Source organism: Cottoperca gobio, chromosome 1, assembly GCF_900634415.1.
Source record: "Cottoperca gobio chromosome 1, fCotGob3.1, whole genome shotgun sequence".
In the NCBI taxonomy this organism is placed as follows: Eukaryota; Metazoa; Chordata; class Actinopteri; order Perciformes; family Bovichtidae; genus Cottoperca; species Cottoperca gobio.
The window spans coordinates 17,792,620-17,807,020 of record NC_041355.1 but is presented as its reverse complement, the minus strand read 5'-3'; the positions used below and the strand labels follow the sequence as shown (position 1 = coordinate 17,807,020).

Genomic DNA, 14,401 nt, shown 5'->3' with positions numbered 1-14,401 from the left:
ACGAGAAGATATTTTAAATATTTGTATTTTGGGAGGATACAAAATGAATTCATGAATGGTTACTGTATAAATAAAATAAAAATAGCTGGTGCTTCACTCGTTTTCTGTCCTGAGAAGCTAACAACAGTTTATTGACAGGTGATAAATGTGAGGTGGACCTGTTCCAAAGAAAAACTTATCACATGTAGTTTATGAATCAGAAGTTGATATGCATCTTGTAACTAGACCCATTACATTAATATAAATATGACAGACTTATGCGTGTCTGAACAGGTAAGATAAAACACAGAGCTATGAGTATATCTAATATTTCAAGTAATTTAAGGACATTTGATTCTATCCCTTAAAATATTGTATCCTGTTTGTTCCCCTGAGTGTCTGACCAGCAGTTTGGCTGCAGGGGAGGAGATCCACTTTGCCTGGTGCTTGATCGACTGACGGCTACTCGCTTATAAAGTTTGTTTTTCTTCCCCAGACTCCTGGAATATCTGTAGTGTCTTAAACATAATAGCATTTCAAATCTTACGACACGTAAATGTCTTCCCTGGTGGTGGTGTGGCATTCTCCTTCCCTGTTACCTTCTCTTGCTGCTCTCAATTATCATACAATAGAATTATGAAATATATAGCTTTGGGTCATACGACATTATTGCACAGTAGAACTGAGAGGGGAATGTAATACTACGGACTCAAAACAAGAGTGTTGCACATCTACAGTCCACTTCCTAATCTTCTAAACCATGGAGGACCCCTGCAGACCTTCAGCGCTGTCCTTCTCAAATAAACTCCAGTCCTTCAAACTTCACATCCCCTATCTTTGTCTCGGGCATCAGCACCTGACCGTCTAGCGTGAATGCAATAATGTAGGTGGCAATCCTGCCTGCATACTCCTCTGACTTCAGGGCCAGAATAATCTGATCGTCTGTGTCTGGGACAAATTTAAACGAGGAGAACCCATGGGTTGGGTTGAGCGGTCCGACGTGCCGCACTGTTATGTAGCTGAAATCTGTGGGGCAGGACAGCAGGAGGTTGGTGGCACGCCGCTCATCTGCAGCCTCTTCGTAGTGCTCGTGACTGGCGCGGCGAGGGAGGAAAAACCAGCGCTGGAGAAGCTCACTCCACGCTGCTGATTCATGGATAAGGTAGCCTATAGGGAGAGAGGGTAAGGAATTATAGAGACTGTAATTGTGAGCGTCAATCATGGATGACACATGTAATGTAATGTGTGCGGGAAGAGCTGCACACATTACTCAGAACTGAAAGAATACCGTCATCAACAGCTTATTTTCTCAATAAAAGATGCATAAAGCACTAAATCACAGAGGAGGGTTTTATTAAAAGTGCAAACAACATTATCTTCCAATCCAACCCAAAATTATTTGAAATACAGTTAGTGAATTGCTGTGTTACCATTGCACTAACAGTTTTATTTATTTCATCTTAACGAGCCCGACATCCAAAACACAAACTACTCCCTTGGTGCCAATTCAGTAATCATTGTATGTGGACAAGACTATAAAGAAGAAATCCCCAAAAAAGTAAAAACCTGGTGGTTGTATCCCTGTTGCGCTCCGCAGGGCGTTGTAGTGCGGCACCCAGTTCTCGTGCTGCACATCACCATGGTAGCCAACGACTTTCACCCACTCTGGGTGGTTGTTGACGACTTCTCCAGAGGTCGTGGTCCACTCTTTCCCCAGGCCGCCAACATACAGGTGCTCATCCTTCACCGCCAGCCACTCCGCCTTGAACCCTGCACACAAAACAAGGATCGATTTGTGAGAAGAAATGTGAACCTCTTAAACACAAATCAAAACAATCTGAGAACGGCTGCATTGGCTGTCTTTGGACTACATTTGTTCTAGACATTTTGAGTGCAAAAGAAATTGTGCTGTTGGAAGTAAATCAGAACGTTCAATAAAAGTTTGTTTGAGGATCTACGTGTATCAATGGATAGAGGTAGATAGAGGTAAGAGGTCTTCTGGAGACTGACCTTTGGAGACGGAGCCATCACCGTCAGGTAATATAACCCAGGGGACAGCCTGGTTGCCCTCGATCCTGTACACCACGCCCGTACGGTCGTCCACACTGTACAGGTGGCCGTTGAACGCCACCAACTCAGACAGCTCCATACCTGCAGCACAGTGAGTCCATCAAACATAGAGGTAACACACTGATGTAAGAACACCAATATAGCGAGCAGCGATCTCTGTCTGTGTGTGTGTGTGTGTGTGTGTGTGTGTGTGTGTCTCTCTCTACCTCGTCCTTTCTCAGCCAGATGACTCTCCAGTGTGACTGTCTCAGCATCCCACTCCACCTCCAGTCTGTCAGCGTTGTTGGAAACACTCAGGTAACCTCTCTTCATGTAGCTGAACCACGTCTGATCCTTAGAGCTACGCGACGCCGTGTCCAGATCTGCAATCACACCGATACGGTAGCGGATGCCGTGCTTCGTCTTCTCTGGCAGACTTAGCGGGTATGTGTCATTGTAAAGTTTTTCCCCTCTCTGGTGGCGGGAGAGGCTTTGTGCGGTTTGTCCGTTTGTGTCCCTGAAGATGTCGTCCTGCATTTGCAAACTGTGAACCCCGTTGCGGTAGTAACCTCTGGTAGCAGGGTCTCTGCCCCCTACTGTCCGGTTCAGGTATAACATGAGCACTAAAGCCAGCAGGGTCGCCACAGTGATCGCCCGCCATTTAGGGTGGAAGCGCGAGTCTGAGGCGGTAGCTTGTGTCATGGACGCCAAGGCCAGGGGGAGGCCTCGGACGGCAACGCCAAAGGAGGTCATGGAAGTATCGTCTCCATCCTCACTTTCAGGCTCGGACTGACCACTAAAGGCTGGGATTGAGCAGAGAGAGACAAATCAGAGGCATGATGGAGGAAGTGGTATAGCACAAACTGTAACACAAACTAACAAAGACAAAAGTGCAATTGCAAAAACTGTAAGAAAAGGAAAAAATAAATTATTTTAAATATCTGTATTCCTATTACACTGTGTCAAAACGGCTACGTTTTCTTAAAATATCAATATACATCATTTAGACATTTATTTAGGTATTCAAATCACATGTCAAATTTTCTGGTAATGTTAATTACATATGGCATCGTTTTCAGCTTAAAAGAATAAAAATCCATATTTGTAAATGCTTTGTATTGTTAATTGTATCAAAGATCTGTGTGATGTTTGATTAAAGAACACAATGGCAGGGGAAGATGAAAGAATGAACATGGGGGGGGGGGGGGGGGGGACAACAAGTTGGGAAAATAGGCTGTTGTTTCTATTGTTCTTTGTTCACAACAAAGCTTTGTTGTACTGTTCACCCAGAATCTCTAATATGTATACTGAGTAGGTAGCTGGCTCGTCCCACTTCCTCAGGACGACAAGAATACAACTAACCTCGCTCTGTTCTGACATTAATGTTAAATGATGTCTTCCTTCTATGTTATATACCAATAAAATACTTATTTTAAAGTATTTTTCCTTCTCCTAAACAACAAACTGTTAAAACATTTGTATGGATGCACTTTTGCTCAACCCAGTCATCAAAAACACACAGAGCATTTAGCATTTGTGATTGGTCAGCACCATTGAAACAATCAAAATGAAGCTTAAAGCACAACTTTGTAAAATGGTTTAAACTAGAATATTTCGAATAACAAAGAACTTGTAATTCCTGTGTAAAATACTGGATATATTACAACTCTAAATGTACCCTACACCTCAATGACAGTTAGACAGATTTCTTTAGACTAATGGATCGTATCGGATTATTAAAATGTACCCGATGATCATCTTTTCCTATAATTCTGCTGCGCAGTACTATCAGTTTGACACCTGTCATGCCTGTAGGCGTCTGCTGGCAATACACGTAATGTCATCAACAAATCTAGAGGCTAGAAGCTAGAAGCCAGTAAAACAAGTTTAATACATGAGATTTCACCAAATGTCCAAATCTAAACTTGTGCAGACAATTAACAGGATCCACACACTGAGGGTATGAACAGGTCCACATTAGTGAGTTATAATCAGCCATTGTCTACTTTCGTTTGAGTTGAAATCGGCTCTTCAATTATTTTAAGTTTCACAAACACGGTATGACGTGCCAACATACCTGAAATACGATAGGTGCACTTGTTTTGTGAGCACTAGAGTGCTGAGGTGATCCTTAACCTTTCCGTAGTCAACGATAACCAACAGGTGTAGAAAATAAGCTTCAACACAGTTGACTCATGTGGTTTATCCCTGTTTAAATCATTGTCTAGCAATAACTGTCCAATATTATCATTTCTGACCAGCCTCTCTAGTCTTTAAAACACATTTTGAAGCATTACCTCCCAAAACAGATATGAACGCTGCTTAAGTTTACTAGATCTTTTTCTTGCACATGTAGTACCACAGACCTTTATTCCTGCAGTTTGAAAAGCAATTCCCCAAACAAGTAAACCACTTGCCTAGCAATTACAAAATTACACAACTATAAATTACACATTTATGATAGAGCTGAAGCTATATCTAGGAGGGGCAGAGCACTTAAATGGATAAATCATCACCATTTAGCCACCCAAAATAAATGTCACAACAGCATCAACAAAATGTTCGTCTCTGTGAAAGAGAAATATCAGGCAGCCGAAGAAAAGCGTCTGCTTTAATGAATACATTCTCAAAGATATGGGTGTGAACACAAACCAGTTTGTAGAAATATTTACCAAGAGGCTATTTGGTGTTACTGAAGTGGAGCACATAATCCTACATCCCGTACAACTGGTAACCATTGCTTCTCTTCAGCAGCTCTCTGAACAAGTTCATACTCCTTGACTAACATGCTCACACACGCAGACATGTCAAATTGGCAAACTCAGCCAACAAATAATGCCCTTATTGTACGCATGGCCCCTATTCCCCCACCCCTCTACAGCACAGACCCAAACACTGTCTCCCTGTACGATGTATGAAGAATTCAATTATTCACCCTTTCTTTGCCTCTTCTCCCGTGAACACGGTGTAACCATCATGTTGCTCTGCTTCGCACGCATTCCATAATAAACTCCACGTCCCTTTCAGCCCTCTCGTCTGTCCAACATGAATAACTGATCTCCATCTCACCAAGTCTCCTCCTTTTCTCTCCATTACACTATCTCAAGTTTCTAACCCTCCTTGTACACTCAAGAAAGAATGCCGGGCTTCAAAAATGTTTAAATATTTATTGGGACAATCAGAAAGAAGAAGTTAAAAACCAATCCTGTAAAGGTGAAACACCATTTCAGTTCAAATAATAATAATGGGATTTACAAATAAGGCCTGGTAAAAAAAAATGTGCTGATTAGAGGTGGGGAGCACAGTGAATCTTGAACAAAGAGTTTTGAAACCAGTTTTAAAAGCCACGGTTGCACTTTCAATGAGGACTGAACAGATTTTCAAGTGTGGTTGATGTTGATACAAACTATATGAGGTTTAATACATCCAAGTCTCCATTATGTGTCATTTAAGGTCACAACACGGGCAGCACCGACTTCTAGATGTGTGTTTTTGTGCGTTTCACTGTTTAAGGCTCGACGGTGTCCTGCTTGTTGTTGCCTCTTCACCTTAACACTAATTCTAAAAGGATGTCAAACTGAAATTATATACATTTTCTATTATTAATGAGGCTCGAACCAACTACCAAATATGTGCAGGTTATAGCTTACTAAATGTGAAATGTTGCTGGCTTTCCCCCCCCCCCCATTTCATCAATCTTAAATTACACTTACTAGCTTTTTTTGGGGGGGAGCTTTCATCCACATCTCACGGTCACCCTCTGTGGGGGAAGTTTGCAGGGAAGTTTCCAATGGCATTATATATTATACTCTACACTGAAGCAAGTTTGAGTGCGCCGTTAAACAGGAACACAACCAAAGAGTAAATGTTTGTGTATCTGTTAGTTTAGCCTGACCTTCAGAAACACTGAAAACACCCAACAAGCGCAATAAAACCTTTTATTTTTATTTACCATTAACAGATAGTGACTTATATTTGAAAGCCAGAGGACGCAATAGATGCAGACACACAGGTAGTTGGTTACCTCCACACTGACCAGTCCTCGTTCGTGTTTTATTAGTGCCAACATGATAACGTTATGGTTTCAGAAACATTTCTGCTTTGATAGTTAGTGTAATTTAACACTTTCACAGCCACGAAGGCACAGAGACACGAGTCGGTAAAGCACCGGCAACACTAGTAAACTTCGACCAGCTTCCACAAAAGTGAACAAAATGTTCAAAACTCAACCTCAAAACGTTGTCTTCAAATCACACGAAATGATTTAACGTCGACGTACTTCAGAATAAAAGACATGTCGCTTAGTATAAAGTCAACTAAACACTTGCTTATGAAGAGTTGGAAACACCGGTTCCATTTTAAAATGTTAGCTATGAAGCTACGTTAGCTAGCAAATTGAGCTTGCTAGCATAAATCTAACGTAAGCCATGCTAACGTTAGTGTTACCAACAAGCTTAGTGACTGGATTTAGGACGTTGAACAGAGTTAAGCTTTGTCAAGTCGTCATTTTGTGATGTATACACCATCAGGGCTTACCTATCGCAGTGAGTCTTCAGGTCTTCAAAGCCCGGCCGGTTGGCCATATTTAATGGACTGTAGGAATCTCTCGGCGATGAGCTCCTTCTGCCTGGAGACTGAACCAGCTGATGTCAACGCTCAACTCCCCACTGTCTGTCAAAACCTTAGCAACTGATACCCAAAATACTTTAACCACTCCCTTTAACCAAGACTGATTTATTATTGACTACAAGTTAAACAAATTACAGAAATGTTTAGAAGTAAGTCTATTTTTCTGATATCTAATATAGCTACTCTCTTTTATATAAATGGGGTGGAGAAAATATTAGGAACACAAGCAGCTCTCTGAAACAACCTCACCACAAACTACAGCCTCCAAAATAACCATAAAGTTGAATAGTCATCTTTTCAAGTAAAGTACATATTAACCTTCATGAAGGTTATTTTGGAGCAATTCAACAGGCCACTTGTTGCTACAAATAATAGGAAATCAAATTACAGCAAATCTCATCTATCTGCACACATACACAAACAACTGTCATTACATGGATTCTCAAATATAGATATTTATTGTGATGATTCTCTTTATAATCTACAGTCATGATTAATAAAACATTTTGTGTAAACAATAATCTAAACAATTATTTAAGATGCTAGAATGAGCGCAGTAACAACGTGCATCAGGTAAATTGTGTATTGTGTATAATGTGTATTTAAATATTAGGCTCAAATAAACAGTGCAAATATATAGTGTTCATTAAAGTTCACTGGGTGAGATATCAGTATTGTGTAGTTTAAAATAAGAAGCTACATTAACTTTTTATGGTACATCAGCACTCTTGGCATGAGTTTCTAGTCTTGTCCTACCCATGGACTTTAGGTTGTGGTACAGATTGTCACAAGAAAGAAAAAGAATACAAAAAACAAACAGACCCACCATTTTACAAAATACTGTTAATATGCCAAAACTAATCATGAACTCTACAACTCTGTGGCGTGTGCTGGTGGAACAGTACTTCATGATGATAACATTGTGCACTATGGTAGTTAAATAATCTGTTTACAACTGGATATGAGCAGGTTTAACAGTTATAGAATTTGCTACAATCACCATCCTTGAAGTGACTCGGTTTTTAGGCACACAATGTTTTCTTAACACAGTTTTCTGACAGTAGTATCTACAGTGAACAAAGAGGTAATGATACAAGAAGCTAAACAGTCAAAAACAATCCATGCCACCTCAATGTTGATCAATCAAAATGATAGAAATTGTACATTTACCATTGTACAAACCTGAAATAATGCATATATTATCAGTATCAGTGCACGATGACTCTGTTCAGATGTGTATGTTTATACAGAGGTATGTTGACATTAGATAATGGGACAAAGACTGCCGCCTTAGCTCTTCCCCATCGTCTTCAAGAGAAGCTACAGAGAAGGAAAGAAATGTTTCAAACACAACTGTTTTTTTTTATGGTCCCTTCTATATACTTTATAGACAAAAAACATACTACAGTCAAGAAATGTATGCACGATTTTGGAGAAAAGTACTAAAAATGTGTTGGATGTTGAATGAAAAGTTGAGTAGACTAATATTGCTATTGCTGTTGTCAGCACAGTTACAGGCTTTATATTAACATTGTAAAGCTATTAGAAAGAAAGAAAATAAAATCTGGAAAATAGCATCAACATTCATCATGATGTTTGGTTTTGTGAGTGTGTGTACCTTTGTTAGGTGATACTCCCCATCTACCAGTTGCTCGATGATACTGAAGTGGTCTGTGGTCGCCACATCCTCCAGGATCACATCAAGTCCTGACGCCTCTAAAGTCTATAAAGCCAGAAGAATGAGGTTAGAAAATAATACAGATATCCACACAACAATTTTGAAATAGAGTGATTTGTAATCATGTTTCTCAATAAAACATGATTATAAAAATCACTCACATGCTGAAATTTAATTTGTCAGTTTGTAAAGTTGTCACGGTTTTAAACTACGAGGCGTTCAGAACTGACATCTTTAAAAAGGATTAGGACTTATAATGGGATAATGCACAGCAAGGAGGTCATTGTTGCAAATGTATTTAATATTGTATTAAATTATATTAAAATGTAATAATGATTTATTTTTTTAAATCAGATTAGAAGGTGATGATTTGTTGCATTTCACATTATTCTACTTTGAATGAATTTGAGTTGTGGACAAAACAAGTGATTTAAAAACATCAACGTCCTTGGCCTCAAAAACTTGTGTTGGACATTTTTCACCATTTGTTGACATTTTATAAACTAAACCACAGAATAAATCATCTTATTAATTATTCCAATAAAATAAAATATTAAAACATAATAATAATAATAATAATAATAATAATAATAATAATAATCTTTAACCTTAAAACGGTAGCCCAAGGAGTTTTTGACCACTAGCGGTGCTACGGCGCAATGTTTTAAGAGTGGGTTCCCATTCTGTTTGCATTGTAAACAGGGAAGCACATGCACAAATACACATTACTGCGACCCGTTTCTTGTTATTGCGCTGGTTGACAGTTTCCAGCAGTAACACAAAAAAGAACATTAATGCTTTATCAGCAGCACTGACTTTGTAGTATTCTTCTGACTGCTTGCGAAACTCCAGCGAGTCGTTCTCAGCGACGGCTACAATGATGCGGCAGCTGGAGGAGGAGAGTTTGAGCTGAGGGACCAGCTTGCTGGGGCTGTTCCTCACCGCCACCTCCCTGCCAACAGGAGACACCCGGGGGACAGAAGAGTCAAATACTGACACACACATACACGCACGCACTCGCACACAATGCTCTCTACATCACAGTTCATATACATGCACACACATAAAAATGGATTACTGCAGTGTTTCTCAACCTTATCTGGATCATAATCCCATTTTTAGATGTAAAGATCTTCAAACCCTCAGCATTTAAATTTGTTGAATTGTCATGTGAAATAAAAAAAGAAGCTCAAAATATAGTATCCTGAGAAGATTGTACATGCCATAGCTATTTTCTTTATCAGATTTCGCATAACTCCCTCTGGAGCCACAAAATGATTTATGCAACTCTTTGATCGGTAGTTTGGAGGGTTAAATGATCCGACATCTTTTCTTAGCGTGTATATGAATTGTATAGAAAAGATACAAACAAATGTTTTGTTACGTATTATTTGACTTCCAAAAATCAATGTAACAACCAATTGCAATGTATTGTAGCTAATTATTAATAGGAGAACACATACTACTGCATTCCTCCAATGTCCCTGTACTCATCTAGAATAAACCTGCATGAGATATCAGTCTCTTTCAGCCGCACTCAAGCTGTAACAATCAGATATCTGCAGCACGTTATTGCACTAAAGGTGCAGCTACATGCACTGCAGTAAGGAACTTACTCTGTCATCTTCAAAGGCTCGTTGACGTAGGTGGACAGGATGGGCAGGAGGTCATATATGCCACTGACAAGGAAAGCACCTACAACACAATTAGCGCAACAACAACAAAGATAAAAGTATATCAGCTGCATTTGTCTCAACCTTTCTGAGCATCTCTTCTTCTTCAGTATGTTGTTTGTCAGTCTTGTCCCTTACCTTTGATCTGAGGAGTGATGCTGTACTGCGACCAGTCAGTGGAGAGGACCATTGCAGCCAGGTGAGCCCCAGCAGAGTGGCCACACAGGTAGAGGCCACTGAGGGAGAGATCAGTAGGAGTTCATAAAACACAAACAGACACACAGTGGATTTGTGATGGGGACATGTTTGGCTCTTTCTAAATGAGAGAGAGGGAACGTTTAAAAAATAAATTGTAATGTAATGCATTAAACGCACAATATATAAGTTTCTGCCGCCAGGGTTTTTATTTTTAAAATCGGGAGCCGAATTATCTGCAGAGGTTTCCTCCTCTCCAAAACAAACGGAACTGGTGATTAAAACTGTCAAAAACACTGAATAAAGCGGTTTCACGTTAAAAATCTGTGTTTCTCTGATGCGGCTCAGCAAACATAGAAAGTCCTGGTTAACTGCCGCTAACATTTGGTCAGCTTGTTTCTCTGATAACTTAAGCCTCAGATGTACGATGACTAAAAATATAGTGTCTTGAAACTGAACAAAAAGTCAATTTCTGACAGACAAGCACAAGGGTAATAACAAGTCAGAAAACAAGCATGGGTACCTGATGTGGGAATACTGCTGGACAACAGACACAACACTCCGGCGTACTTGAGACACCATCAGGATCCATGTTGCCTGAAAGGGGCACAGGCAGAGGGCTGACATTCCCGATTCATTCTTCATAAAACAATCTCTTTTTTCAACAAGAAGAGAAACAACATTGTCAGAACTAAGAAAACTCTACCTTTGGGGGCTATGTCATAGCCGACGGCAACCACCACTACGCCTTTATCAACGAGTGGAACAGCCATGAATCCTGACTCCTCCTTGCTGTATGAGCACAAAACATAGACGTGAAAAACCTGAACAAGAAATTAAAATGTGCACTGCGATGCAGGACAGAACATAGCACCTCATGTACCTGAGAAACTGCCAGTAGCCTCCATGAAGGTAAATAACAAGGTGGACGTCTGAAACAGAGGGAATACAGGCCTGTTAAGCCTCACACATCATCTGTGCTTCTGCATATGTCATGGCAGTCACATATGTCCGTACCCAAAGAGTTGGTGCTGGGTATGTACACATCCAGTTTCTCTCCATCTCCCTCCCCATATGGCACGTTGAGCAACGTTTGAGCCAGACCACGGGCACGCTCCGTACCTGGACACACACCGTGTCAAAGAGAGAAAAAGAGAGAGAGAGAGAGAGAGAGAAAAAGAAAAAGAGAGAGCGAGAGACATAGAGAGAGAGAGAGAGACAGACAATTGGTCTACCATCACAGCTGTACAATTGTTTCCTAAAAAAAATTGTTGATTTTAACAAAAGACAATAATAATCAGGGGATGATCGGATAGACAACCCTAATAAAAAAATACAGTTACAAAGTACACATTTTGACTGATATGAGTATTTGATAAAAGGCTGCGTTAGATCCATGATTAGCAAATCTCATCTTCTCTAAGTCCATGAACAAAGCTATCTTTTTCATTATGTCAGGGTGTACTAATTAGGGCATGGTGGACAATGCTGCAAATCATTGTGAGCAACATTGGATTTTAACATCACTGTGATGATTGATATCTTAGCTACATATTATTTCCATGAAATGGTATGGCTAAAAAGACTACCCTCCTTTTATACTTTAACGATGCCAATTTTGAAACGTGTTTGACTATTACTTAACTTAAAAACACAAAGATTATAAATGAGCAAACTCTTAGATTATTTAGACATTACTTCAATTGTATAACGGACCCCAAAGGCTTTTGTTCTTCCCTTTCCCTACATGTTATTTTAAGAAATATATTTACTGCAACTTTTATAATGACAAACTGGAACATGTCCTCGTGTAATGAATGTATTGAATCTTTTCAATAACGTTTAAAAGAAATGAAAATTGTGTACCATTCATAATCAAGTTTCCCATAATTAATTTTTTTTTAAAAAGTTTTAAAAAGGCACTCATTTCCAATTTCCCTTTTCTAGCTCTGGCTACAAAACCTGGCACAGTAGCCTATGCTCCCCCAATTCAATGAATGTCCCAGTTAGGTAGTTTAGTGAGGATGTACAGAAGAAGGAGCATGTTTTTTTGTTTTTTTATTTATTTTTATAAATGGTAGGGTCTATTGTTTTCTTTGTAAAAAAACAAATAATGCTTACAACCTACAAAAATTAAGTTGTTCTAGAAATATATTTTAGTATATATAATAGTCTAATCGTAGAGCCTCTTTAATTAAATTTAGAAAAGGTGTGAACTATATTTCGTCAGCCTCAGCATGCGTTTTGTAAATGACAATATAAATGCTGTATCCTATCCCGGGCTACAAATCTTCAACAGGGGAACACAGTTTGGCAGAACACCTGTGTTCCTGTAACGCTGCTGGCCTCCCCTGTAGCCTACGGCTCATCCGGATTTCTGTGCATTGTTGAGAATTAGCATGTTAGCTTAAAAACAGACCGACCTTCCTTTAAAGCCTTCACGTGAGCCTTGATCACGTCGTCTGCCGACATCCTGTGCGACCACCAGCTGGGTGAATACTGCCTCTCGAGCTCCTGTCACACGGAGAGACTGCTGTCAGCTGAGCGGCCATGAAAGCCGAGACACCGACCACCATGAGCCGCTGATGCACACGGTCAACAGCGCCCTCCCCTGCTAGCATTAACCCTCTGCTTAATGAGACCATGCATTCATTGCTTGTAATAGGAACTATGAAAGATTGCTATTTTAAATATAAGCTTACAGTTAGAGATAGCCTATAGCTATTACAACCAGTGGTGGAAAGTAACACAAGGACGTTTACTCAAGCAGCCTACTTTAGTCTACTTACAATTGTATGATACTTTATACTTTTACTCCACTACACTTCATAGATAAATCGTGTACATTTTACTCCACTACCTTTTATTTGATAACTTTAGTTACTTTGTATATTTAGATTATTCATAGCCAATGTGAACCAACTAATCAATGATGTATTATTATTGGTTAACCTACCCAGCAGTATATAAAGTAATTCAAATGAGCCCCATTGTTACCAATTGCAACATTAAAGTGATGTACACATTAATGCATCAATAATTATAATCCATATACATGATTCTGAAATAGGCTATTCTGCATAATGAGTTTTGTTACTTTAAGTAGACTTTTATTTTGAATATTTTTGTACTTTTACTTGAGTAAAATTTTGAATGCAAGACTTAGGCTATTTATAACAGAGTAGGCTATTTCTACACTGTGGTGTTGCGACTTTTGCTTAAGTAAAATGTCTTTACTTCCTCCACCACTGATTATAACTCCTACAATAGACCATCATAATGCTAGCAGAGAGAGAAAGGTAAATAACACTCAAAATCAAACTTACATCTTTCTTCATTTCAGTCCAGTGCGGCATGTTTTCTCCTTAAATCGCTGAAAGTCCGCTGGCAAACAAATCCGAGCCACATGTGCGCAGCTGAAGGACTGCACTTTAGACTAAAGTTCAATTTGAAGAGCAAACCGATCGAAAAGCTCTCTGTCACTGGTAGTGAGACCTTGAAAACGTGTTTACTGACAAGTTAAACACGGGTAAGGTAAAGATACTGAATATATATATCCTACATGGACTTCTCTCTCTGACTGAACAACCACGTGACTACAACAGACACAGTAGCTGAGGAAGTAAAAGTCATGGATATAAAACTACAACAATACAGGCTTTATACGTGTTTGTTTGTAAATGATAATGAATCATATCAGTGTTCTATTATGAATGTGTTAACGGTGTGTCAGATGGTTTCTGGAATATGCACTACTACAGTAGACTAGGCTACTACTTCTACTACACCTTTTACATAATATAAAGCTTTATATTACGCATTTTGTTGAGAAATGCCTCAGTAAAAAGTCAATCTTGAGATTTCTTCTTACAGATGTGGGCATTTATACTTACCTCTGCAAACAAAAATATAACATGACATCTGAATGTGGCATTTTAAAATTGTGACAAGCATTAAAGGACAGCCTGGTTAGTTATAGATTAATAGAAGTATATAGCCTACTGTTTCTATGACGCAAGTATCTTACCATACTTACTACACAAGTTGTCTGACTGTTGTCGTTGTTGTTCTTTGAACATATCATGCAAAAAAAAACACTCAGGCCTACAGAACAGAAATAAGTCATACAAAACATATACAAAGCATAACATTAGAATATTGAAAGACAATAAGGCGTACATAAAAAACTGGAGTACAT

At 39.2% G+C, this 14,401-nt stretch overlaps 2 protein-coding genes across 4 annotated transcripts; both read right to left on the bottom strand.

The window, feature by feature from the left end:
* Positions 1-7: 7 nt before the first annotated feature.
* On the bottom strand, positions 8-6,721 carry cant1b (calcium activated nucleotidase 1b). Of its 3 annotated transcripts, none has more exons than XM_029434901.1 (5): positions 6,565-6,721; positions 2,256-2,831; positions 1,990-2,130; positions 1,546-1,749; positions 8-1,146 (listed from the first exon to the last, which is right to left on the bottom strand). In XM_029434901.1, the coding sequence occupies exons 2-5, from the start codon at positions 2,779-2,781 to the stop codon at positions 776-778; spliced, it is 1,242 nt and encodes a 413-aa protein (XP_029290761.1). In that variant the 5' UTR covers positions 2,782-2,831; positions 6,565-6,721; the 3' UTR covers positions 8-775. The 3 variants fall into 3 exon arrangements, with proteins under 3 accessions (XP_029290761.1, XP_029290760.1, XP_029290762.1); XM_029434900.1 differs by lacking the exon at positions 6,565-6,721 and adding an exon at positions 4,964-5,095; XM_029434902.1 differs by lacking the exon at positions 6,565-6,721 and adding an exon at positions 4,701-4,828.
* A 371-nt stretch (positions 6,722-7,092) lies between these two features.
* afmid (arylformamidase) lies at positions 7,093-14,190 on the bottom strand. Its single transcript, XM_029434903.1, is given in 12 exon segments — positions 7,093-7,977; positions 8,276-8,380; positions 9,152-9,287; positions 9,952-10,030; positions 10,147-10,244; positions 10,727-10,788; positions 10,790-10,800; positions 10,910-10,995; positions 11,087-11,135; positions 11,221-11,325; positions 12,627-12,717; positions 13,530-14,190. Coding segments are annotated over 12 exon segments (882 nt in total). The 5' UTR covers positions 13,560-14,190; the 3' UTR covers positions 7,093-7,947.
* Positions 14,191-14,401: the final 211 nt, after the last annotated feature.

Bases quoted from the DNA above. Each gene is read 5' to 3' on its own strand.
- cant1b (XM_029434900.1), bottom strand. From the start codon at position 5,027: ATGCGTGCGAAGCAGAGCAACATGATGGTTACACCGTGTTCACGGGAG. The intron at 2,832-4,963 runs GTGAATAATTGA...GCTCAATCCCAG, and splicing joins GGAGAAGAGGCAAAGAAAGG to CCTTTAGTGGTCAGTCCGAG. The intron at 2,131-2,255 runs GTAGAGAGAGAC...ACTGTGCTGCAG, and splicing joins TCTGGCTGAGAAAGGACGAG to GTATGGAGCTGTCTGAGTTG.